The 24,640-nt window shown below is 46.4% G+C and overlaps 1 protein-coding gene across 1 annotated transcript in view; it reads left to right on the top strand.

Annotated features, from left to right (window-relative positions):
• LOC144145149 (Fanconi anemia group J protein-like) overlaps positions 1 to 24,640 on the top strand; it is a 67,839-nt gene that overhangs the window by 30,575 nt on the left and 12,624 nt on the right. The window contains exons 15-20 of the mRNA XM_077676652.1: positions 4,657 to 4,841; positions 9,979 to 10,021; positions 11,328 to 11,399; positions 18,982 to 19,122; positions 20,532 to 20,651; positions 22,282 to 22,353. Coding sequence (XP_077532778.1) covers positions 4,657 to 4,841; positions 9,979 to 10,021; positions 11,328 to 11,399; positions 18,982 to 19,122; positions 20,532 to 20,651; positions 22,282 to 22,353 — 633 coding nt within the window. The remainder of the gene's footprint in view (positions 1 to 4,656; positions 4,842 to 9,978; positions 10,022 to 11,327; positions 11,400 to 18,981; positions 19,123 to 20,531; positions 20,652 to 22,281; positions 22,354 to 24,640) is intronic.

Here is a 24,640-nt window from a genome sequence, read left to right as displayed (position 1 = left end):
TTCATTATGTTTCGCAAAATGGTACAAAGCAAAACAGAGGCGAAAGCCCAGAAGCATACCTGCGCCAACTCTTCCGAATTTTCCGTAAAATGTACGAATTTTGACACATCTTACGATTCTAGGAATCGTGCCTGAAATTTTACAAATTTTCAAGAAAAATGGGAAAGTCTATTAAAACAACACTGTGGTACTTTGTGCCGCCACGAGAGGGCAACACGTACTCTTGTTATCACCGTCTGCAGAAGTAGCAAATTCTGTCATCTTCTTGTGGGGGGCTACTCAGAACTCTCATGTTCGCGCCGCTCTTTGCATGACTGCCGCATCCTATGCAGTACGACTGCCATAGTTGCTTTGCAGTGCAGTGGGGGGCTGGAAGCCGCGACAGTACTAGCAAGTGTTTTTGAAGTCTAATGCCAGAAACGACGCCCTTTCGTAACCAGCATAGATAGATAGACCAGCATAAAATAAAGTTATTCCTCCTCCTCCTCCTTCTCCTGCCCAATGGAGTTGTTGCTCATTACTCTTCAAGACTGACGGTTTTCACGTATGGTTGTGAAAACGTGAGAGTGCTTGTCACAAGCCATTAATCCTTTTATTAAACTTAAAAATTAAAGTGTGCTGCCCGTCCCCCCTTCTCCTTCCCCCGGTCCACGGGTTTTACGAATTTCCAAGTCACCAGGTTGGCAGGTATGCAAATGTACTGTGGGGACTAGGGTTCTCATGGCGACCTAGCTTGCACTTGAGACTGCCGCAAGGCTAGCTCCACTGAACTCCGCCACGGACCGCCAACTGGCGTAGCGGCAGCGAACAGCACGGAACACACAAGACGCAATGGAATGGCCAAACCCACGTTTATTGGGTCCTCTAATAATGTAGTTCAACTGTTCGCTCGTCCTGACCCAGCCGACTGGCAAAGATCAGGAGAAAGGCGCAATGGGGGCGAACAAAGGAAGGCAAAGCCAGAGCTCCGGTACTCACGTCTGTGGTATCCAACCCGTCGAACCAAAAGCCCCTTCCTTTGTCTCACATGCCCGGACCGGCTTCCCGGGACCCACCAACAAACCGGTCACGTGAGGGGGGTCGCCCCGGCGGCAGGCTGCGAGGAATGGGGAAAGCGCAGGGACTCCGGGCTTCACACAGTACCTATGACCACTAACGATCCTCGCAACAAAAAAATTCACCCAGCTTCACCGTTAACGTCGTGAACACCGATGTTAACAGTGAGGCTGCCTGGCATTGCCTTGTCGCAAGGCTAAGCTTCATAGAACTTCCTAAAGCCAGCAAATCGATTGTCATTTGCGCCAGTTCATTTTTGCCGTGTTCCACTGCCCGCGAGTCAACCATTCGAGGTTGGGGGAAGTGCCGTGATCGCATCTTTCAAGCCGCACCGACCCGTAAAGTGTTCCGTGGACCCAAGAATGACCACTACCCTAAACATAAGGATGACCTGGCAGAATTCATCTGCGAACGTCACGGCAGTTTTTGCCTATAAACGCTGAGCTTGTGCGACTCAAAGCCAGAGAGCTTGCATATTAGGCCGGTGTGCCTCGTGACAACTTCAAGGCCAGTTGCTTACAGGTACAAAAGTTGTGCGGGATTATCGCTTTGCCGTAGGACGTTCATCTCCCAGAAGCTCCTGGCAAAGTACGAATGCAAACTGGGTGAGTTTCAGTGCTAACTCCTTAAGCAGAAAAGGGAACACAAGTATTCCATAGGCAAGATTGCAAATGCAGACGGGACTCCACTCTTTTTGGACATTCCGGCTGGGTTTTGATGAATGTGGTACCAAAGAGGTACGCATTCGCACGACTGGCAATGGAAAGATGAGGGTCACGGTGATGCTGGCATGTACAGCGGACGGGCGTAAGCTGCTGCCTTTCCTTATAGTATTTAGGAGGGAGACACTCCTCAAAAACAAAGTTTTCCCGCCCCAGATGTGCATAGGGTGCAGCGACAAAGGATCGATCAATAGCACCTTGATGAAGGAGTGGTTCCGTGTTATGTGAGGAAAATGTACAGGCTAGATCCTCGACACTTCCGCAATGCTCGTGCTGGAAGCGTTCAAAGGGCACCTCACCCTTAAGGTCAAAAACCCGTTCGCTAAAGCCAACACCGACCTTGTTGTCATTCCTGAAAAAATGACGTCGCAGCTCCAGCCACTGGATGTCTGTAATAATAAGCCCTTCAAGGATTTCGTACGAAGGGAATTCGAGCAGTTGCTGGAGGATAACAATCTCCAAGTAACGCGGTCGGGTCGCATGAAGCGAGCGTCAGTTGGCGAGGTTGCACGATGGGTGAACAATGGCTGGGAGGCCGTGCCATCCGCAGTAGTGTCGCGGGCATTCCTGAAACGCTGCCTCTCCAACGATATGGATGGCACCAACGACGGTGTGGTTTTTGTCGACAGTGACAAGGATTTGAGCAGCGATGATGAATGATCGGGCATTATTTGACCGGGCATAATTTTGCGGCGGCTGCAATAATAAATGAATCCCTGCAGGCAACCACCTTTTGATTGCTGTTTCCACTTGCATTACTTCACGTTTTAATCATAAATATATATATTTTTTCTTTTTTGTAGAGACCAAAACTCACTCGCATTACATTCGAGGTCGCGTTATTTACATGAAAGTATGGTATGTGACACAACAGTGTTGCATATTTTGCCGTCAGTAAGGAGAGGCAGGAGAGCATCAATCGCTGATTGGTGGAGAATATGAGGGTGGCTAACTGTGCAGGCTGCTCGGAGCGCTTGTTAGGGCAGACAAGGGATGCTAGAAAGGTACCATACCCGCCACGCTGGCTCAGTGGCTAAGGTGTTGTGCTGCTGAGCACGAGGATGCGGGTTCGAATCCTGGCCACGGTGGCCGCTTTTCTGATGGAGGCAAAAAGCAAAAAACGCCCGTGTGTACGAGATTTCGGCGCACGTTAAAGATCCCGTGGTCAAAATTAATCCGGAGCGCTCCACTGTGGCACGCCTCGGCGTGTTAAACTTTACAATCAATCAGAGAGGTACCATGCATGAAGCTGTCCACAAGCAGGCACAGCAGTCCAAACACATCTGGCCAGACAACATTGATTCAATGACTGCCAATGCAGGTATCTCGGTCACTGAGAGGTGCACGGTGCTCGGCCGGACAGCCACCAAAGTGTCCGCATTGCACACCGCTGCACTCCCTCCAGCCTTGCGCTGAGGTGAGCTCCAGACATAAGCTCCAGAACAGGTTACTAGCGTGCAAGTAATTCTTCTCAAACAGGAAAACAGTGCTTTCGAAAAAAAAGCACCAGTTACAACATAATTTAATGAAATGTGAATGGTGGCTGGAAAATGCGGCTACAAAGAAATTGCCGCAAAGTTCACTCTCTGTTTGTAAACATGATGCTGCCATGCGACATATTCCAGTGTTGATGGGCTGGCCTGCGGCTGTGAGGCTACCTGTGTGATGTTTGAAGCACAGAGCCGGATTGCAGAGGGGCATAAAGATGCTGTCTTGGTGTCACCTTCAAGAAGAGGCTATGCCTTCTCGCCTCGTAGAGCTGCTCTGAGTGGGCTGGACCATAGGAGTAGCCTGGCTGAATTTGTTTCTTCATGACTACTACAGTCGAGTCCACTTATATACTGTTTGTAACGTTATATATGATATAACGATGAACAACTATAGCACTGTCCACTGTTTTATGCGTTCCATGGTAAAATAAACCGCCTACTACAATGCTCCAGTGCCGCGATATTGGATATAACGATTGCATCCGGCTGCAGTGTGCACCAAAAATGCGAGCTGCCACTGGGTCTCCGTGTTGACGGCATGCGCCACGATGTGCCTTGGATCCCATCCACCCCTCAGAAAACGAGTCGACTGCGCCGATTATGAGGAAGCAAGCGGAGGAGGGAAACAGTTTTCCTTTCAAACCCCCCTCCCGGTGCTGTCGCTTTGGCCTCGTCCCCGCACCCACTTGCTCGCTCGCGCGTTCACTTGTTGTGTCACGTGCGTGCCACTTGAATTTGACTGGGTAGCCTCTTCAACTGCCTCTGTTTTTCTGCGGGAGGGACATCAGGGCGGATGTTTTGGAAATGTCGCGAGTGGCTCGCTGAAGAGGCAATAGCTGCGCAAATACGGGCTGTGGACAGCGGGGATGGCGACACAGTTGTGCAACCTACTCGGCTAGCATCTTCGCAGAAGGCCCAATGCAGGCCCAAACAAAGTCCCTCAGAGACTTCGTTTCTGCCAAGGGCCCTTCACCCAGCTAAGTGAAGCACTTATATATGCTCTTGAAGAAGATGTGCGCCAGCTTCGCGTGCAGCAAACAAAGCTGCCCGACTATGGCTTCTTTTCTGCAAATAAGTAGTCGTACCACCTTACTGGCATGCGAATAAAATGTTTTTAGCTTTGTTTCATCTTTTGATTTCGCAACCCGCTTATAACAATTATCGGTTGTAACGATGGGATTTCCTTGGCACTTGGATATTGTTATAAGTGGACTAGACTCTACGAGTAAAAACTGGGTTGAAGTGTGATCGGGATGCTGAAGAGCACAAGCTGTGAAAGTGGGTTCCACTATGTATGAGATGTGTGTGTGTGTTGTCACGTCCTTTCTCCTCATCGATTTCCCCAAAAAGAGAGTAAGCCCTGATTCCCCCCCCCTTTCCCTTTGCAGAACACAGTTACCGCCATCACGGCTATTGAGAAGGAGCAGCAGCAGCAGCAGCAGCAGCAAGACGATCCAGAGACCTATCGACCATACACAGCAGTGTCGGCAGCCACATCTTCAATGTTACAGAATCTGGTCATTATTCTCGAGTTCATGTACAGGAGTGAACTCAAGTACCTGGGTGATTTCAGGTGAGCTTTTTAACGGGACACACGGGATGCTGGGTGAACTCTACAGGGCTTTTGAGATGGGATCAGAGGTGTTGGAATTATTTAAGAAAGAAAAGGGCCAGCAGGAACTGAAATTTGAAAGGTTTTATTAAACTACAAAAGGGAGGGTTGTGACAGGGATCTTATTTTGGTGTTCGTTGGGGCATTGTACCACATTTACTTATATGACTCCAGCTGTAGGGAAACAAATCTCCAGTCTTAAGGCACATTCCCACTGGCGATTCGCCTCGTCGCGCGATGAGGCAATGAGGCGGTGTTCGCACTTGCGATCAGCGATGATGCGACTACGTTCAGCGCAGCTGCTTCCCGACTTGTACGACCTCCTTGGTGCGTCAGCCATTCGCAGTCAAAGAAAATTATGTTACACGAGCACGACAAAAGCAAGTAGAAAGCAAACTAAAACACATGCTACTAACCTGGAACAATGCCGAAAGCATTGCAGGTAGCGGGAGGAGCAGAAAATGACAAACTCAAGAAGGCTCTTTTCAACATATTATTGCACGAAGAAATGCACACGCTTGCTTTCACGCCACAACACCCACATCACGGCCCACAAATTTCACTTCTTTTCACGGGTGCAAAGTTCTGACGCCTCCGAACTCTACGCGTGTTTACCAGTCGCCGATAGAAGTACGAAGAGGCTGCAAGTCAACCTACCGTCTCGCTATCCACCTGTATACGATGATTACTTGCTTTTACAATCCATACACGTTTCTCCACACTGATGAGTTCCACGCTATTCGTTGATTAGTGCACGCGTACGCTGAAGCCACTGACCAAAGAATTGATGCACACGGGAAGTTGCTTGCCGGCCTGGCCGAGCGAGCCAGCGGCGGTGGCGGCGGCGGCTCGTCCTTGGCCGCCCGCCCGCAGTGTTTGCATACCGGATGTAAAGAAGCGTTTCGTTTCCGGCTACGTCAGCCTACTCCGCGGCCATGATTGGCTTACTGGTTTTGCGGGGCCGTCGCGCGACGAGGGAATTCGGACCGACAGCGATCTGCTCCGCCGTCGCAAAGCGACGAAAAGCGACGGCCGGCTCGTCGCTTTGCGACGTCGCTTTTCGTCGCGCGACGAGGCGAATCGCAAGTGGGAATCTGCCTTTAGTGGTGAACAAAACATGATAAAATTCATATTGAGTATTTATATTCGGTTTGAATTTAAACCTGATTTTAAGACAGTGCGGTAAGACTGCATGCAATTTTAAGTATCCATTTTCCCAGGGGTGAGACAGCTGCGCATATTGCGCCTTTTTGATACAATTCCGTTTTCCTGTGCCAAGCTGCTCCAAAAGCATGAAAATTGCGAAAATTGCGTCAAACTGTTCCAGAAGAGTCTGAAAGGCACGAAGTTTGATGCTGATGTCAGTTCCGGCGGGGGCGAAAGCCTCCCGCATCCCGGTCACCGCTTTTATTGTCGGTCAATTGCAAACACAGGAATGGCAAAAATAGAAAAACTGAAATGAAGCAAACGATAGCTTCTAAAACATGACTGGCTTTCCGTCTGGGTTTGCTGAAACGGCCTTCCTGATTGGGCATCGCTGTGGCTACAAACATGGCCGCCGCCTGATCCGGCTGCTACTGCCTACTTCATGCGCTCAATGCGCATCACCGATATTTTCCCTGGTTTATTTTGCGCTATCAGCTGGGTTACAGTCTATTCATTCTATCAGTTGTGGCTCTGAACAGTGACGTTAACGCGGGGATATGGTTTCAGATTGGTGCGAAATTACGAGAAGTTGCGCGGCTCCAAAAAAAGTTAATTGAAATGTGGGGCCTACGACTTCGCCGTGGTTTCTCCTTGAGTGCGAAACGCGGTGCGTGCGTCTATAATCGGATTCGTGAAGTGAACTTTTTCGCTCGTCGTGGTGTTATAAAATGCTGAGGTGTTGCTGTGCTTCGAAGTGCGATCGCGAGCCTCGGTGATGGAACGGTCGACACGAAAGTTACGAGCTTTGCTGCGGCGCCACGACCTGTTCAGGCAGTGCCCAATAGCTGCAGGACTGCATGTTTGCCACAGCACGCGACTAATAACACTTGTTGTATGCGAAGTGAAATTTAACGCCAAAATCTAGGTGGTTAAACAGTAACGCTACTCAAATGACCATGGGATGAACGTGCGTCCCAGGGACTGAAATGGGTAGGCTGGTTGGGCTATGCGACCGTTAGCTCGAAGTTGCTCAGCTGTTGCTGTGACTGCACTTGTTCGTAAAACGCAGCCTGAAATTACAAAAATAATAATTTTAGCATTGAAACGGTAAAAAAACACGCCACAATTGCAGAGCCCTTAAGTTTGATAATGTTAGTGGCATTTTTGTTGTCAGTGTTGCGTACAGCCGCAACACAGTATCACTAGTTAGGAAGAAGGTAGTGCAGTTACAGTGAAACCTCGATATATCGAACAGCGCGGTTCCTGCAAAATAGTTCGATATAACCAGAATTCGATATATAAAATCACGTAAAAAACGCGTCATAAACTGGTACAAATCAATAAATTAACGAATTGTGCAGTAAATACTCACTTGGTGCTTCAAAGTATTTATTCTTTTGGCTTAAAGTACTGCAGCAAGACAGCCTGACGTGTTATACACGACTTCCTCAACGTAGTCCAAACGTTCCACAAGCGACAGGCCGGTGCCTTCTATAGTGCTGCAGTAGCGGTGCGGTAGGGCCAAACCCGCTGAAGCCTCGGTTGAAGTTGGGAGCGGGGCACTATCAGCGCTTGTTGGTACAATCTCGGTAGCGTTTTCGTTTGTGCGCTCAGTAGTAACCCCCGCTAGGATCTCCACATCCGTCAGCTCCACCGTCGTTCCGGTGCTGTCGTCACCGCCAACAGTCATCAATGCACATGCTTCGTGGCTCAGCACCAACAAAGCGCTCCAGCTGGTCCCAGGTTTCTTCAAGGTCGCATTCTTCTTTTGCACCGTCCAATTCTGCTTCGGTGCAACCGATGCGCAGCAGTCGGAAACGCCCATCGCGCCACCGCTATCCTCGAGGGTACTGCGGGATAGCTCGCCGCCTGTCAACAGAACGCGAGCGGTCTGGGCAGTCTGGGGTGGCGGAGTTCGATATACCCATTTCATGTCCGTCCCAGTTCAAAATAAAAAATTAAAAATGCATGTAATTTTCCGCGTGATATAGAAAGTGTTCGATATAGGCCCGTGTTCGATATATCGAGGTTTGACTGTAGAACTTTGTGATACTCTTAAAAAATTCTTTCACGTAAGGCTGTTTGTGTGCTGTGTATTCAAAACTGATTGGAATGTCTACTTGACCCTTCAAATTGCTGAAATTATGATTTTTTAAGCTCACAAGACGATGTATTAAATGTCCTTAACTGCTCCAAATCAAGATTCTTCTGCTCCAAAATCGAAATTTTGCTGCTCCGAAAACTGCTCCCAAATCTCTTTGGGCTGTCTCACCCCTGTTTTCCCCAAAAAAAGGTTCGCGTTAGAATTAATGAGCACACTAACATCTCTCTCTCTTCTTCCTATTCTTCTTCTTTTTTTTCTATCTGAAAAACTGTTATATGGAGGCATCGCATTTCTCTCAGTATACTCAAACCTCGTCATAACGAAGTTGAAGGGGAGCCGCAATCATTTTGCTATACCCATTATTTCGTTATGTCAATTATAACAGTGTACAACAATGTACGCTGAGTTGGGTGCACAACTATAAGCATGCAAAGAAGGAAACCGTCTCGCGATTGACTGTACCACTACGCGACCACACGTGACGGAAATTGAATAGGAGGCAAATATTTTGCTTGCTCAATGTGCACACTGCTTATTTTATTGACCACTATATATAGCTGGAAAAATGTCTGTGATGCTTTGTTGTTTCAGACATTGCAAGTGAAGGACTTCCTTTTCAGCGGTGGCCACCACGCTGATGCCGTTTTCGCCATCGCCATGGCCTCCAAAGAAACTACATGCTTGCGACACGTTGGCACGTCTAACGTGTGTGCATGGGAGACCACGTCGTCTTCGTCGTCACTTGCGTCAGTTTGCCCGGTGATATCTGCGACAATAGCATCGTCGGTCGGCTCCTCCATAGCCAGGGTTTATCCAGAATTTCAATTTCTTTGGGGGGGGGGTATAAATTCCTGGGCCGACTAAGGTTCTCGTGGTTGTGGAATCTTTTTGGCTGGGTGTCGTCGAAATGCTTCTCGAAGGGGGGGGGGGTATAAATCCCTGTGCTTCATAGTGACGGCGTCGGCATCGGCTCATAAAAGCCATCTGCTGAAACAACACCGACATCACCGAGTGCATCACCGGAACAACACTGGCGTCACCGCAACAACAGCGACCCCCGCCTGCCCGCCCGCACGCATGCCTGCCTGCTTGTTGCGCCCCACTGGCTGAGCCACGGACAGGCTAGAGCGGCTGAACGCAGCGTGGCCGCGCATGGCTGGGAGGTCGGCCCGGGAGTTTTAAAATAGCCGCGATGAGCGAGTGTCGAACTCCCCAGAATACTTCACGCACCGTGGTCGCGTTTTTTTTTGTGTGTGTGTGTGTGTGTGTGTGTGTGTGTGTGTGTGTGTGTGTGTGTGTGTGTGTGTGTGTGTGTGTGTGTGTGTTGTGTGTGTGTGTGTGTGTGTGTGTGTGTGTGGGGGGGGGGGGGGGGGGGGACTAATATAGTTTTTTATATCCACTGACAAATCAATTTTACCTTATTACAATGAGGTTTCAAATGCACGGTTCTCTATGAAGATTTCAAGGGGAATTTCATTTACTTCGTTATATCCATTGTTTCGTTATGTCCCATTACATTATAACGAGGTTGAAACGTGTCTACACAATGTACATTCAGGGTTTTGTTTTTTCTGCAATTTGTTTTTTTATATAATGTAGGGAAATCAATATGTTTAAGTTGTCACAACTTTTCCAACTGTACAAATTTTCTTGTATGTATTAATTAATTATAGAGCTTTCATTGACGGATATCGCTGGGAAGAGAATTTGCTGATGTATTGTGAAGCTGTAATTTGTGATGAACAAAAGAATGCCTTTTGGTCGCCTGAAAAACGACCAATCATCATGCATTATGAAAAGAGTTTAGGTGAGTGTTGTGACCAACGTGTCACTTTGTGCCTCTTGCAGGGCTGCCATGGTCAAATCCCCTTCAAAGAACAAGCAAACTGAGGTATACAACATGCTGTTGTTGATTGGGAAAGTTTTGTTTATTTCATAGTCTTGTCTGCAGCTGAGCAGATCTCTCTAGCTCTAGTTTACTATTGTACATGACAACTAAGATGTTGGCCGAATATGTTGTTAGGAGCAGCTCTTATCTTTCTGACCGCAGAGAGAACATCCATAGAAAGTACCGTAAAAATCGCTATTTGAACCTTCTTGCTATTTTTTTCTGCAACAAATAGGTGAAGTAAGTGTTTGCTGAATGCCCCAACAAAATCTGAAAATCCTGTTAAAAAAATAAACTTGCGATCCAAGTTTTTCTACGCATACTGGGTACTGAGGCTGTGAAGTCACAGCCTTTGGAATGATGCGTCTTGAAACAGTGCGTCTTGCTTTGGCTCTTGTGTGGCACACGGCTTTAACGGACACAACAGTTTCTCAGTCTTCCAACGCAACTGCCAAAAAGTCTGCTTTCAAGGTACTTCGAAACAGCTTGTATTAAAGTGTGCAGTAACAAGTTCTGCACGTATGCTGGATGTGGCAATCAAGCTTGTGCCTTGGAGACCCTGTTAATACGTCAAAGCGTAGTGTTTCTGCTGCACTGGCATTTCATATGCAGCCTTCAGAGCACATCTGACGTAACAGGAAGGATTGGCAGGCAGAGTCGTGTTGCGTGCGTGAAATGTCAATATATATCGATACTATCGATGATCGGATTTTAAACCCTGGTTTTCTTTCAGAACCTTTCATAACCGAGGTCAACCAGTCAACGTCGTGTCTCACATTCCTCTCCACTGCAGTCCATCAACACCATCTTTGCAACCTGTCATTCTCCTCACCTCCATGTATTAACCTCGTCTCTCATCCCTCAGCTAATCAGCAGCCAGTTGTCCTCCTTCTCCACTTTCACTCAACATACTAAACTTCTCTCTAGGTGTCAGATTTTGTGCTTTTTTTAGGCTTCACAGAAACTTGGGCTTGAAATCAATTTTACGGCCCTTAAATTTTGGGCAGCTAGTTTAAGAACATTTCGTGTTAAAATGCCTCCCACCTAACTAAAAGCAAAAGAAATTTAGCATTAGGTAGTTTATAAAAACAAAGAACTACCCAGAGCAGTTCGTCTGCAGAACGGTTAGATTTAGATTTTTTTAGATTTAGATTTTTATTTTTAGAAGTCTAAAATTCAGCTCCAATAACCAGATGAGTATCTCACTAGTAAACGCCATGGTTGGCTTGTAAACCTGTAACATAGTATTTTTTGAACTATTTGTACGGCTCGGGTCTCTTATTTTTCAACTTCGTTTTGCTTATTAAAGCTTTCCAAGTTTGGTGGCCTGACTGGAGCATGGACCCACAGTCTGAGCTTCTGGTGCCTGAACCCAGCTGTGGTAAGTCTGGCTGTTGGCCGTTGAACTGCCAAAGTGTTCTTTCAAGAGGGATTCTAACCTGTTCAGATCTTAAGTGACAGTGAACGTGTCGTCCAGCAATGGCATTTTGATTTTCGTAGCATCAGCGCCGATCAAAGAAGACCAGAGTCTTTACAGACAAAACACAAGTGTGGTTCACTCGAAAAATTGCCTCGTTAGAATCTTACTGACACCGCTTTTAACGTAAGCTTTGCTCAAATAAGCTACATAAATTAGGAAAAAAGAATGGCCACGTGACTCACTAGCTGATCTCCCACACTAGAACATATGATGTCATATGCACTGCCCTGCTGTTGGCCGAGTCCAGCAAAAGCAAATGCGAGTTAGGCAGGGTTTGCAAGCTTGCAGAACGAGCTATTTTTGCTTAAGTGTAATGCATATTCATTTTATAGCACTAAGAATGGTGGGGTGAAACAATGGAAGTTACAAAAGTACACATAAACATAGAAGTACCAGTATGTACTGCTGTTGGTTACTGCACACACTATACCCGCTGTGGAGGCTCAAAATACATATTTCGAATCCTCGAAGGGTTCTTTTTTTTTGTCCAGGTATTGAACTCTATAGGAAATATAGCTCAGTGGCTAAGGCATTGCACTGCTGAGCACGAGGTCGCGGGGTCGATTCCCAGCCACGGCGGCCGCTTTTCTGATGGAGGCAAAAAGCAAAAACGCCCGTGTGTACGAGATTTCGGTGCACGTTAAAGATTCCCAGGGGGTCAAAATAAATCCGGAGCCCTCCACTACAGCATGCCTCATCGCCTGCGTTGCGTCGGCGCGTTAAACTCCCACAATCAATCAATCAATCAATCAATCAATCAATCAATCAATCACTGCTCGCGCTATGCGTGTTATAGCTGCGCAGCAGTCTGGCGCATTGGGGTTGGCTCGGACGACCCTGGCCGATTTGCATAAGCGGCATTGTCTTACATGACCCTGTTTGTCGCGTATACCCCATGTTTCATGAAAGGATTACTTTCTGCAGTAACAAAAACAAGCCAGGTGCAAATACTGTCAAAAACAATGCAAAGGCGAATAGCGATGCGGAGCAGTATGATGGTGCCATCTATAGTTGATGACAGGGTAAGAATGCAGCTCCGCCCACAAGCGTTGTTTGGCCGCTAGCTGGCTCTCCGCGGTTAGAAAAAATAGTTCGTTATATTGCAGCTGTTTATACCCATGATTACTAATATGAGCGGCTAACAGTATAAAACCATCTGATTATGATGTCGTTTATATATGTTTCATTCCGAAGAATGAATGATTTTCACAGGAAAAAGAAAAAGTCGTCCTCATTGAAAACTGGCTCAGGAGAAAAAAAAATTACTCACTAAAACAAAGATTATTCTTGATAGAAACTATTCCCGGTGTATTTTATACTTAAATCAAAGCTATCTGTGATTGTTTTACTGTTAGACAACAGAAATAAACATATAAACAACGCGCACACAATTTTTTGGGTCTGAATAGTTCGAATTTCGACCGCTGCACGTCGCTTAGCCGTCGTCTGCTTGGAGAAACGTAATCAATGGTCGTCGTTATATTTTGCGGGCTCGTCGCAGTTCGACTATTTCTTTACTTCGCGTGTGCAATCATTGTCAAGAAATGCAGTCGGTACAATATCTTCCACAGCCATCATCACCGCTAAATCAAGCGTCGTAAACGCAGGGTGGAAGAAAGGGGCGGTTCGTCGCCGCAATGGCTGGATGCAGTGCACGGACTGTGTAAGCCCAGGGTGAACAGGAAACTAGCGGCGAAAATTCATCGGTGTCTTTCAGAAATCGGCTGCGATATCAACGGGCCACGCATTGTTCTATGCGACTGTTTCGAACGTAGTGACGCACTGCAAACACCTATCGCGGCGACGCACACAACCATGGATGTCGCGATGCCGCATAAGGTGTCCTGCCTTGCGAAATCAGCTGTAGGTGCGAAGAAACAAGCGTTATTTTATTCCACCTAAACGAGACGACAACACCGTATGGCACGAGCAGAGAACTGCGGGATGTGAAACGTTACAAGACTAATCATTTCTACTTCACGAGACGCGCGAGTGGCAAGACGCTCTACGTCAGTTGGTTAGGTTGACAGTATACAGTGTCATGCTTTCACTCCAGGCGACCATTTCCGGGGTGTTTCCCCGCGATGTAATAAAAGAGCTGGCGGTGTTTGTTTAGTGTCATATCACCACCGCGCAGTTTACAGTGGAATGATAAGGCAGAGAACCCCAACTGACGGTGAAAATTTATAGAAAAACACCCTTAACCACTAGCAGCCGCCTAAAAAAATTACTATTGCGAGCTTTTATGAAACAAAACGAATAGTGACCTACAAATGCATCCGTCCGAAGTTCGTTTCCAAGTTGTGCTACATTCAACTTTCATTGGCTTTACACTGATGTGCAGCAGCCTACCGTGAAGATATTTTTATTGATGATGAGGCTTTTGAAATAGCATACATAAAGAAAATATTCGGTTCAATATGTAGTTGCTTTGCAGCCAGGTCATGTCAAGCTTTTGTGGAAGCATTTTAATTTCTGATAATCTTCCCCTATGTACACCAAACAGTGACATCGAACACTGACTGCCCCATACGAAACTTGAACGAACAGCTATACAAGTGCATTCAATTCTTACTGCACCTATTTAGACAACCACACTCAACAGGTCCAATAATAGGAGTATGAACGTGAGATCTAAGTGAATTATTTAAAAATGTGCCGACATCTCCATGCAAGCATTTCCATTTTATCCTATCCACTTCTGCAACCAATCAAAGCACCAAACTGGAACAGGGAGAAGAAATATTTAATTCTCACTGCCCCTTGTCAAGGTGTCATGGGATACTGCACAGGCATTTTCTATTCTTACCGCACTTTCCAGCCAGCAGCAGCAAAGTGGCACCCTGAAAGCCTGACATTGGATCCATTTTGATTTGCTGCACCAGTGTTTTCAATGCCTAATGCAGCTTTAAAGCCAAAAGCAACAGTGTGTACGTGAAAAGCAATGACTTCACAGCGTGAAGGTGTGGCATGGATTCATTCTAACGTACTACATAAGCATCTTCAACTCTCACCACAACTTCATGGCCAGAAACTACAATGTGTGTGCGAGAGAAGCAGCGATTTCATAGCCTGAAAGTGTGGCATGAATTTATTCTAACGTACTATGTAAGTGTCTTCAACCCTCACCACAACTTCATGGCTAGAAGCTACAATGTGTGCATAAAAAGCAGCGACATCACAGCTTGAAGGCGTGGCATAAACACATTCCAACGTATTTTATTAGAGCTTTCACTTCTTACCATAGCTTTCTAGTCAGAAGGAACAGTTCAACCTTGCAAAGGAGTTACATAGCATCTTGAAGAAGTGACGTAAAATCGTTGCGTCCTACTGAGTAAGTTTTTCCAATTTTTACTGCGTCTGAACCAGCCGGAAGCAACAGTGCGCACAGAAAGCAGCGACATGACACTCTGGAGGCCTGAAGGTGAACCATTTTGATATGCCGCATCACTGCTTTCTATTATTATTGCAGCTGTATAACCAGAATCAACAGTGAATGCTTGAAAAGAATGAACATAGCATTCTGAAGGGGTGACATACCTCATTTCTACCTGATACACAAGTGTTAGCAATTATTACTGCACCTGAACCACCTTCAGTCACTGTTTGAAGGCTCTCCACAGTTGCTGGAACAATAAAAACATCTAAAACTGGGAAGCGGTGTTGAATCTAAATTAAAGTAAGCTCCATGATAAAACGCTCAAACATGTCCTCCACTCTGTATAATAACAGTCTATCATGACAGAGACACTGGAAATCTGAATGTCTGCCAATACACTGTAACCCTTTTGTTGAAACTTAAACTGCACAAGCACCAAAATGCAATCATTAAACTACAGCCATCACTATGAAACACAGCTGCAATAGACAAATTTTTATAACTCATAAAGCCCATCACACAAACTGCATGAAAATAAAGGGAGGATAAACCATTGGTTCATTCCTACTAAACGCATTCAGCTATTTCAAAACAACTTTAACAGCTCACGACACTTATGAGAAATTCCACACTGCACACGAAATACGCAGTCTCAGTACATGCATAGTCAGTTTCTCTGATGCCACTTAGTGTAGCGATGGGAACATACGCACCATAAGCTTAGCAGGCATAATAAAAAGCTGCACGCAAGTGTATTTTCGGCAATGTATAAAAAAAATGCGTGGTCATGTAGCGGGACCACACATTTCCGGCTTCCTTCAACGGCGTGGTTCAAAATCCACCAATCATGCAGTTTCGATGTTTATTTAGCCCTCTTATACGTTTCAAAAATGCTACTGATGATTACGACCAACCAATGACAGTCAAGAAACGAAACGCAACCACATTTGATTACCTCAACAATACTCGCACACGTTCATACTTTTGTATGTTCGATAATGTGCCCATTGGCACAAACAGAACGCCATAGGCACCCGTCTCTCGCAGGAAGGCAGGTTCATAGCGGTTTTCTTAAAGCTACCCAACCGAGTCTCGGATAATTGTGCACGAACGTTTACTTCTTCGCGAGTCTCTGCAATAATGGTTTAGTCATACCTGTTTACGCCAGGGGAAAAAAAAACGCCACACCGCTGCTCCGTTCGTACCCCGGCAGGCTAAAGCAATGCGCGAATCGGGAAGGAAAGATACCTTACATTGTAAGATTTGGCAATCGTCTTAATAACGTGTTCGGCTGTACGAGCGGCCGTATACGGCCAAAAAACACGCCACACACGTTTGCACGATCCGCGTCGGGCCGGACGGACACCACGTAGGCCTGCGCTCAACATCGGGCGCAGCCTATGCTCACAGCAGCAAACGAAAACGCTTGCAACTTGTCACCGCTACTGCCGTAGACGAAAGCAAATTGCATTATTTCTTCACAAAGGTTGCGTTACACCGACACAATTTCCACAATCACACCAGCAACAGATGCAGCTTCGACGCTTTGCCGTTCTCAGATCGAGTTCGTTGACGACGTTCCGAGTACGTAAAACAGCCCACCAGTGCCACCACGATTTCCTCACGTACGTACAAACCACGACGCGGCAAGACACAGACGGGACAGGTGACGATAAGCGGCTTCTTGATGCACTACAGCCCATTCGTAACACAAATCGCCTACACAGCTGTTGGTTTTCGGCAACCTCGTTGTCGCTCGACAGCGCAGCAGCGGTGGTGAAGCGAGCGCGGCCATATTGGAAGTAGTTCTCCTTTCAAACGTACGTCGCAGGCGTCACACAAACGGCGAGACGCCATTGGTTGCGGATGAACACAAAATCCCTTTGATCTTGAAAAGCCGCTGCAGAGTTAAGCTGTCACCAACTATAGGAGGGCTGATAGTAAACAAGGCTCCGCAGTCTGCTGCAGACTGAAAAGCACACTTGGAGTTCGCTTGAAGACCCCTCCGTGTGACATCATGGCGGATGCCACGAAACATGCTATTTGGTGGGAGAATTAAAATTTTAACTTGAATTGATTAATTTCTCAGTGAATAAAGCATCACTTGCTCTCAGAAAAGTGCTGGGGTCACTATGAAACACCAAATCTTTCGAATGAAACAAACTTGTATTTTGTCTCCATGGCCCCTTAAAGGGACACTGAAGTGAATTTGTCAAGCTCCCGTTTTTGCTTGCACTGTGTAGACTGGCTCAAATTAGCACACTTTTCATCATTTATCCGGTTGACAAATCGGTAATTATTTTACAAAGCGCGAAAGAAGAAAAACTACCATGCGCGGTTTGCGGCGGCCGCACAAACTAAGCTGTGACGTTGGGAGGAGGGGGCGCCGTGATTGGACGATGCCCAAGGTTAGCAATCAAACAAGTTTCGGTTTCGGTTTCAGTCTGTAAAACAACATGTTTGACATTCGATGGCGTCTTTGGATAGGCATTCTCAATATCCCAGTTATCGTAGTACCGCGCTTCTGCCGTGTTGTCGGCTGTAAAATGCATAAGATAAGCCTCCCAGGACGGCTTGGAATCGTAGCGATCATTAGCCGAGGTCTACGCAGTGCATGAACGCCCTCCGCGTCCCCGCAGACGCTCAAATGCATGCGCTTTTCCCCCATATTTGGAGCTTGCCTCGCTCATGCCTGTATCGTAAAAAGCGTGTTCGCACCAGGCCAAGGGTCTGTTGATTCTGGCCTGTGCCCACTGCCCGCAAGCAGTCGGTGCTTATGGCAACAGCGCGCCAACGAGAACTCGCTAGCGCGGCAGTGCCAGCCTGCGCGAGTTCTGTGGACTAGTTCGTGGAGCAATGAACGTTGCGGCCCAAAAAAAGGTGAACTAAGTATAGAAAACATTGGCAAAAAACGAAAAAGTTAATTCATAAAAAAAAAAAAAGCATGTACCCGCGGCGATTCGAACCTGTGACTGGCAAAACACTTGCGGTGACATACCTAGCGCACCAGACGACTAGGCCACAGAGGGCTTTTTTTTTTCTTTACTGTCTAGGTCACAGAGGGCCACCGGCGGGGATGGGAAATATCAGGTATATAATGTATAACCAGTTTACACTTTTATTTAGTTTTAGTATTTCAAGCAGCTTAGGTGACTATTTGTTGTATTGCGCTCGTGCAGTAAGCGTCCCCCGAGTTTCCACAATAGCTCACGTCTAGCAATTGCATTTCGTAGAAGGGAAAGCGTTCGCAGATGCGTAGTCGTGCTGCTGACCGCTCTGCTTGTTCGCCCATTGCAAAAAAGTGCTTCCCGCACCCTAGTTTTACGCTGTACGGTAAAAATATCAGTTGATTTTATTTCCTTAGTACCTATATTGACTTTGCTCACTCTTCTCCCCCTTCAAGAGGCCTTATATTTTCCTACTGGCGTACCAGTCAGCGAAGCGTCGCATGTGCGCTTGTGCAGCGCTTGTGTGAAGCGACCTTGACTTGGAGGTAGATACAGTGTACAAACTAACGAAGTAAAGAAAGGCGCATTCTTCCATTTCCAAATGTGTTGTGGCTTAGTTTCAACTGATCGAACGAATTGCGACGACCCGTCGGCGGCCGGCGGACTAAACGGTGGGCCAACTGACTCGGTCGTGGAAGGTCAACGAGCCGTGCAGTAGCGCAGCTAATTGTCAGCTCCTCTCCTGCTGACGTCACACGAAAACGCCACAGAAAATGGGCGAGCGTAAAGAGAGGAGGACAGCATTTTCGAATTGATTTTTCTACTAAATAAATTCACGTAAACGCGCACAGAGTGGTCGAAACAGGGCCCAGGGACTCCGGACTACAGTTTGCGCTCGTAATCCTGCATTGTTTACAAATCACTTCAGTGTCCCTTTATTGACAATTGTGTTGCAGGCAGTAAATTCGAATGGCCAGGCTCTTTGAAAGTAAGAGGGTGTGGGAGTTTGAGTTTTTCTAATCAAAAGCAAGGCCGCCCTTGATATTCAAAAAATTTTACTTTGGTAGCAACAGTTCACCTAACAGATTTTTCTGCAGTGCAAAGATTTGAGTGAAGAATGGTGTGTGACCTTTGTTGGTTCTCATTTCGACCGAAGGCCATGTCGGACATAAAGGACAAGGTGCATTCCCTCATCGTGGCCTCGGGAACGCTGACGCCCATGGAGTCCTTTGAATCGGAGCTGGACATGCCCTTCAAGAGCCAGTTGCAGGCCAATCATGTCATCCCACGCGAAGGGGTGAGAGGCCAGTCTCTTCTGGCAGGCCGAGCTAGAATAGTTTGGCATTTTGTTGACACCCAATGGACCTTTTTCCAGTACCGGTCCTCCTAGCGGCCGCCACGGCGAACTAAAAATGGCAATAAGGCACGCCCCCAAAAAGGTTTGGCTTTCAGATAACTCGTGCACAAAATATCCTGGTCCTGCAGTCCCTCCCGCACCAACCCGTCACCCGTACCTTTCACGAGAATGTCACGTTAGCAGGTGGTGCACGTTTCCGTGACTAATCGCAGTGGTCGAAGCGCCCCTTTTTCTTTACTTTTTTCATCTTTGTTACGCCCTCATTGGCAGCCATGTGCTCGCAGCGTGGTCAGCTTTAAACGCCTTTGCCCCTTTCCTTAGAAAGCCATTTTTGTGTGCACGTATGAACCCACCATGAGCTGTCGTAAAAGAGAAGAAATAAAAACGTGCAGCGCTAGACGGCATAGCCGCTCCCTAAGCAGAAAGCTGAGGGGCGCCCTTTTGTTTATTTTGCCGGAGGCTCCAGCCAAGAATGGTGGACCGGCAGCTCGCGCATGCGCAGATCACTACTGGAAAAAGGTCTATCAAAGCTTGTAAGCTACATCCTGATAGGTTGCCTAACTCATCTCACCATTCACACATGCATTTTCAAAAATACCGAAATACCATTTTGAAAAAGTACAAGTCTAGTCAGTGGTGGGAGCCAGAATTTGAGCTATGCCTGAAGTTTTTCCCAAATATAATGCAAGAGAATTGTAATACTAGAAAAAGTTCGGAGCATTGGACCTTATGACGTGGTATTATGCGGTGCAGTAAGCATTAAATGGAGTAACCCTTGTTGATCTTAACCTAGTTTGTTCACCTTGTTTTTGTCATGCCACATAAGTGCCGAAAATGGATTATCAAAAACTTAAGAGACAAGTTTCTTGGAAAGCTCAAGGGGGAGCACAGAGGGTGGACCAAAAGTGGGCCCGCAGATTCGCATGAGTGTATGATATTGATACTGTCTACAGTTTAGCCTGTTTTTATCAGTTTCGCATGAACGTACGATATAGGGGCTCTCTACTGTTGAGCTTGTTTTTAACAATTTCACATGAGCATACGATATTTGTCTATAGTTGAGCCTGGTTTTAACAATTTTGCATGAGCGTTTTAACAATTTTGCATGAGCGTACGGTATTGGAGCTGTCTACTGTTGAGCCTGTTTTTAACAATGCCACTTTGAACAAGCTCGCATTTGTTATGGATGAAGGTTAGTTGACTGTCAAAATGTACTTGTTTAATGAGCAACTGCTGGCCCCCAAGTGTGTTAAAAATGGGCTTGACTCTATAGTTTACTGGGAGAAGTCAAATTAAACCAGCGGCATCATCAAAACTTTGCACACGCTGTCCTATTTTTCTGTCTCTAGGTCTGGGTCGGTGGCATTGGATGTGGTCCTAATAATGTGAACCTGACTGCTAACTTTAAGACTGCAGAGACCTTCGAGTTCCAGGATGAGATCGGGCTCATTTTGTTTGACATTTGCCGTGTGAGTATGTCAATTTCTTTTTACTGAATCGGTGTTCAGCCCCTTTAGTGATGTTCTTCGATGCTGCACCTGTCTTGTTGCGTCTATTCAACTGAATAACTTGTGATTTACGGGTTTAAAGTTATGCTTCTAGCACACTGGAGTTGTTTTAAGCTTTTGACACTACAGTAGAACCTAGTTACAAGAGACACTGTTACAAGAGACACTTGGTTATAAGAGACATTTGAATGAAAGCGGTTTGGTTGGTTTTCCTATGTTCGCCATGTTAGCAACATTGCGTACAAGAGACCTTGGTTACAAGAGACACATTTTTTGGTTCCCTTGAGTGTCTCTTTGTAGCGAGGTTTTACTGTACTTGCTGAACTTTTAAAGCTATCAGTTTTTTTTTTGCCTGCTTGTTATTTTTATATAACATAACAAACATGACGGCTGCATTGCTTGCTTGCTTGAATCTCCATCATTTGTCTCCTGATTGTGATGCATTCCAACACAAATGTTTAAAGGAGCCATGAAGACAAAATACAAGTTGGGTTTATTAGAAAGACTGCTTAGTCCCGATAACAATGATACTGATATCATCGCAATCTTCGATCAAATAACGGAGATATTGAAGAAAACGTGTGAAGCAGTCGCGTCCCCGTAGCCAATTTCCCGCAACTTTTCTATGATGTCACGGAACCTTGTTTGTGCGATTGGCAGCCGCCTATTTGACCTGTTGCGACGACACATGACTGGACGTCTGTAATGGGGCCTCTGGTTCCATTTGACCGCATCACTTGAATGATAACGTGCAGTTAACGCACTGAAAATTATGTTTTATTGTTGGCCCGTATGACGTCATTGTTGCTCATTACACGTCACTGTGGCGCAAAATTTGAAAGTTTTTAAATACTTCTTGCTTTTTTTTTTGTTAAAAAACATCTTTTGTGGCTCTAATGGAGCTGAGTGAGATACTGAATCCTAGTTCTTTCAAATTAAACGAAGTTGTATTTTCTCTTCATGGCTCCTTTAATAAAAGCCCAAGCACTGTGTTTGTTGCAAAACCAACTCTTATTGCTGCTAGGTGCGATGTTTCTATTCGAAGAAGACTGCAAAATGGCCTCCAAATCGAATTGAACAGCAAACACTGTTCTCGAAGTACTCTTGGATACTTTTGTGAGGGGACTGTGAAATTAAAACTCGTAATTGAGTGAGACGTATTATCAGAACTTCTATTGAACTAAAAGAAAAGTTTAGGAAGACATAGCTTGGGCAACACAACTTTCAGGGAAATGCAATAAATGGTAACGTATCAATAGGGTACGGCTGTATTCCAAGTGTGAAACACTCACTCCCCATTAATTTTTGCCAGTTCATTGTTACGTGCTGCAACAACACGCAGTGAAGGTCTTACCCCCCCCCCCCCCCCTTCCCCCTTCCTTCTTCCTAGACTCCTGTCTTCACTGAAAAATGGTAGTGTCGCACATCCTACAAATGCTTTTGTTTATTTGCTTGTTTATCTATTTATTATTACTAGTATGGTTTCGTCAAGGAACAGCTGCTGTAGCTTGTTTTGTGTGAGCTTGTTAACTGTGGTGTCTGAACTCGTTAGAGGGGTGGTTTGTTAATTTGAGTCCTTTACTCATTCCAGACTGTCCCCAATGGAGTGTTGTGCTTTTTCCCATCCTACAGCATGATGAACAAGTTGTTACAGAGGTGGCAGGTAGGCAGCCTTTTCTTTTGTTCCTCATTCTTTGTGTCTTTTTTAAATCGCCTCTAGGTTGGAACAAGCCAGATTAAACGCTTACTGCCCAGTGGCGTAAATAATGCAAGATTTCATTTCATCCTGCAGACTGTCATGTCAGTCCTGGAGAATACTAATAACATCTGCTGATTTGACAGGCTGTACTTTAAAAATTACTGTTATTTGTTTTTATGTTCCTCCCAGTGTATTATCCCCGTTACCATTGACACACGTATACTTTTTTAAATGGCATTATGTTAATGCAAACTACAAGTGTTTATGTGTATTATTGCCTCAAAGTACCTGGTATTGTCGGTGCGTTCTGATGCGAGGATTCTTTACACAAAAAAGTTGTTGTTTGGATACTACAGTGTAGACCGCTTATAACGTATGTCGCGGGAGCCGCGAAAATCCGCACTATAAGCGGTACCGCACTATAACCAAAATGTGCGCGAATTCAACCAAATCGCCACGTACCTCTCAAGTCATCCTAAATTTTTTATCACCCAAACGCACAGCGCCTAAAAACGAAGGAAGGGTCTTTATTTGGTATTATTTTTAACATCAGCCGCTGCTGCCGGGTCTCACACATTGCAAAAGCGCGGTCTTACAAACGGCAAGTGCGGCTTTAACTTCCGTTGTGTTTGAGTTTTGAAAGACCATGGCTGCGTTTTTTGCATCTATGAAGATGCCGCAGGACATGATAAGAAAGGCCAGCGGGATTTTTTTTTACCCCACCTTGCGTTCACGATGCCGAAGGCGGCTGCTTATCAGCGCAACGTACTGGTGGTGGAAATCTCCGCGCGGCTCGCTTGTTTGGGGAGAGCGGTGGCTTATCTGCACAACGTTCTAAAGCGTGAACCGCATGGAGCGATTTCTCGCGAAAACGTGCAGCGCACGCCGCAGGCGCGGCGACGCCGGTGCGGATACAACTTATACAACTGACGTAATGTGTGCGGCGCGGTAAGTGGTGGCAACATGGCGTCGGCACTGGCCGTGAAGCGGTGCAGGCAGCTCCAGCGACCACATCCAACCGCTCGCTGAAATGCCGCACGAGGCGCAAGCGAAGATGCTCATGCAAGAAAAGAGCTGATAATGTGACCGCAAAGTGGAATATAAACTGCCATCCAAGCTGCTTGTGAAAGCGCCCATCAAAAAATACCGCGGCGATAAGCCTAAACTAAAGACCCTTCATCTGATCGAGGGACTTTAGCCTAAACACCTCTGGCGCGGCTAGCCGGCTCAGAGCGCTTCGAATCTCCCGCCATTAGGTGCGCGTCTTTCCATTGGTGCAAGTCGTCAGGCTCCTCCCACTGCCACGCGAAGAAGCCGCCGCCAGCGCGGAATCGTAGACGCGAGCATGAAAAAGACGCACGCGCAACGCCGACGTGCACAATTCGTGTGCGAAAACGGGCCATGCGGTTCACGATTAACAGAAACAACTTGCCACGCGCGGACGGGGAGCCGGTCGCTATCTTCCGAGGTGCATCAAGCAAGGGCAGCTGTGGTTATCACGTACGCGCGAACTAAAGGGTGCCTATTTTTTGCTTCTGTGTCGAAGTTAGAGGAGAGCAAGGAGTGCGCGCTGCGTCAGATGGCCGATTTCATCATTTCTTTTTTTCTTTTGCTACCCTAAAACGATGCCCCAGCTGCGCCGGTCGATGAGCAGACCCGCCGAAAAACCGCACTATAAACGGTATTGTGCTTCGGCCAACCGCATTTTAAGCGGTATGCTTATGCATTGAGTTCTATGGGAGGCAAACCGGTGGTCACGAAAACCCGCGTTATATCCGGTCCCGCACTATAAGCGGTTACGTTATAAATGGTCTACACTGTACTTCAGTGTAGCCGAGGTATTGAGAATACGTATTTAAGCATGCAGGTGCAGTGCATACTATATTTTCATGCACGGTACACGGATTAATAACTGATAAGTCTTGGGAATAAAGTTGGTGTTTAGGCAATATGGGAATTTTGCCGCAAAAGGAAGCTTCACCTCAATGCGTGCCATACCGTAATGCATGTGTCACGACCAGCCATCACTGCATTCTTCCTCGTACTGTTCCTAGCCAACCGAACTTACTGTCAAAAAGCAAAGAGAAAGGGAAGTTCTAGTGCTAAGTCTTTGTTTTTCTCTTTGGGCGCAACATGGGGGTGCGCAATATGTGCAGGGGTGGGTTATACGCATGAAAATACAGTATGCACATCAGCTTGTGCGTTCACTGCATCCCTGAGAGCTGTCAGTCGTGAAGCATCTTTGTGTCTG

The sequence above is a fragment of the Haemaphysalis longicornis genome, unplaced genomic scaffold, assembly GCF_048455015.1.
Source record: "Haemaphysalis longicornis isolate Haplotype H1 unplaced genomic scaffold, Haemaphysalis longicornis Haplotype H1 scaffold_7, whole genome shotgun sequence".
Classification (NCBI taxonomy): domain Eukaryota; kingdom Metazoa; phylum Arthropoda; class Arachnida; order Ixodida; family Ixodidae; genus Haemaphysalis; species Haemaphysalis longicornis.
This window is presented reverse-complemented; position numbering and strand designations above follow the sequence as displayed.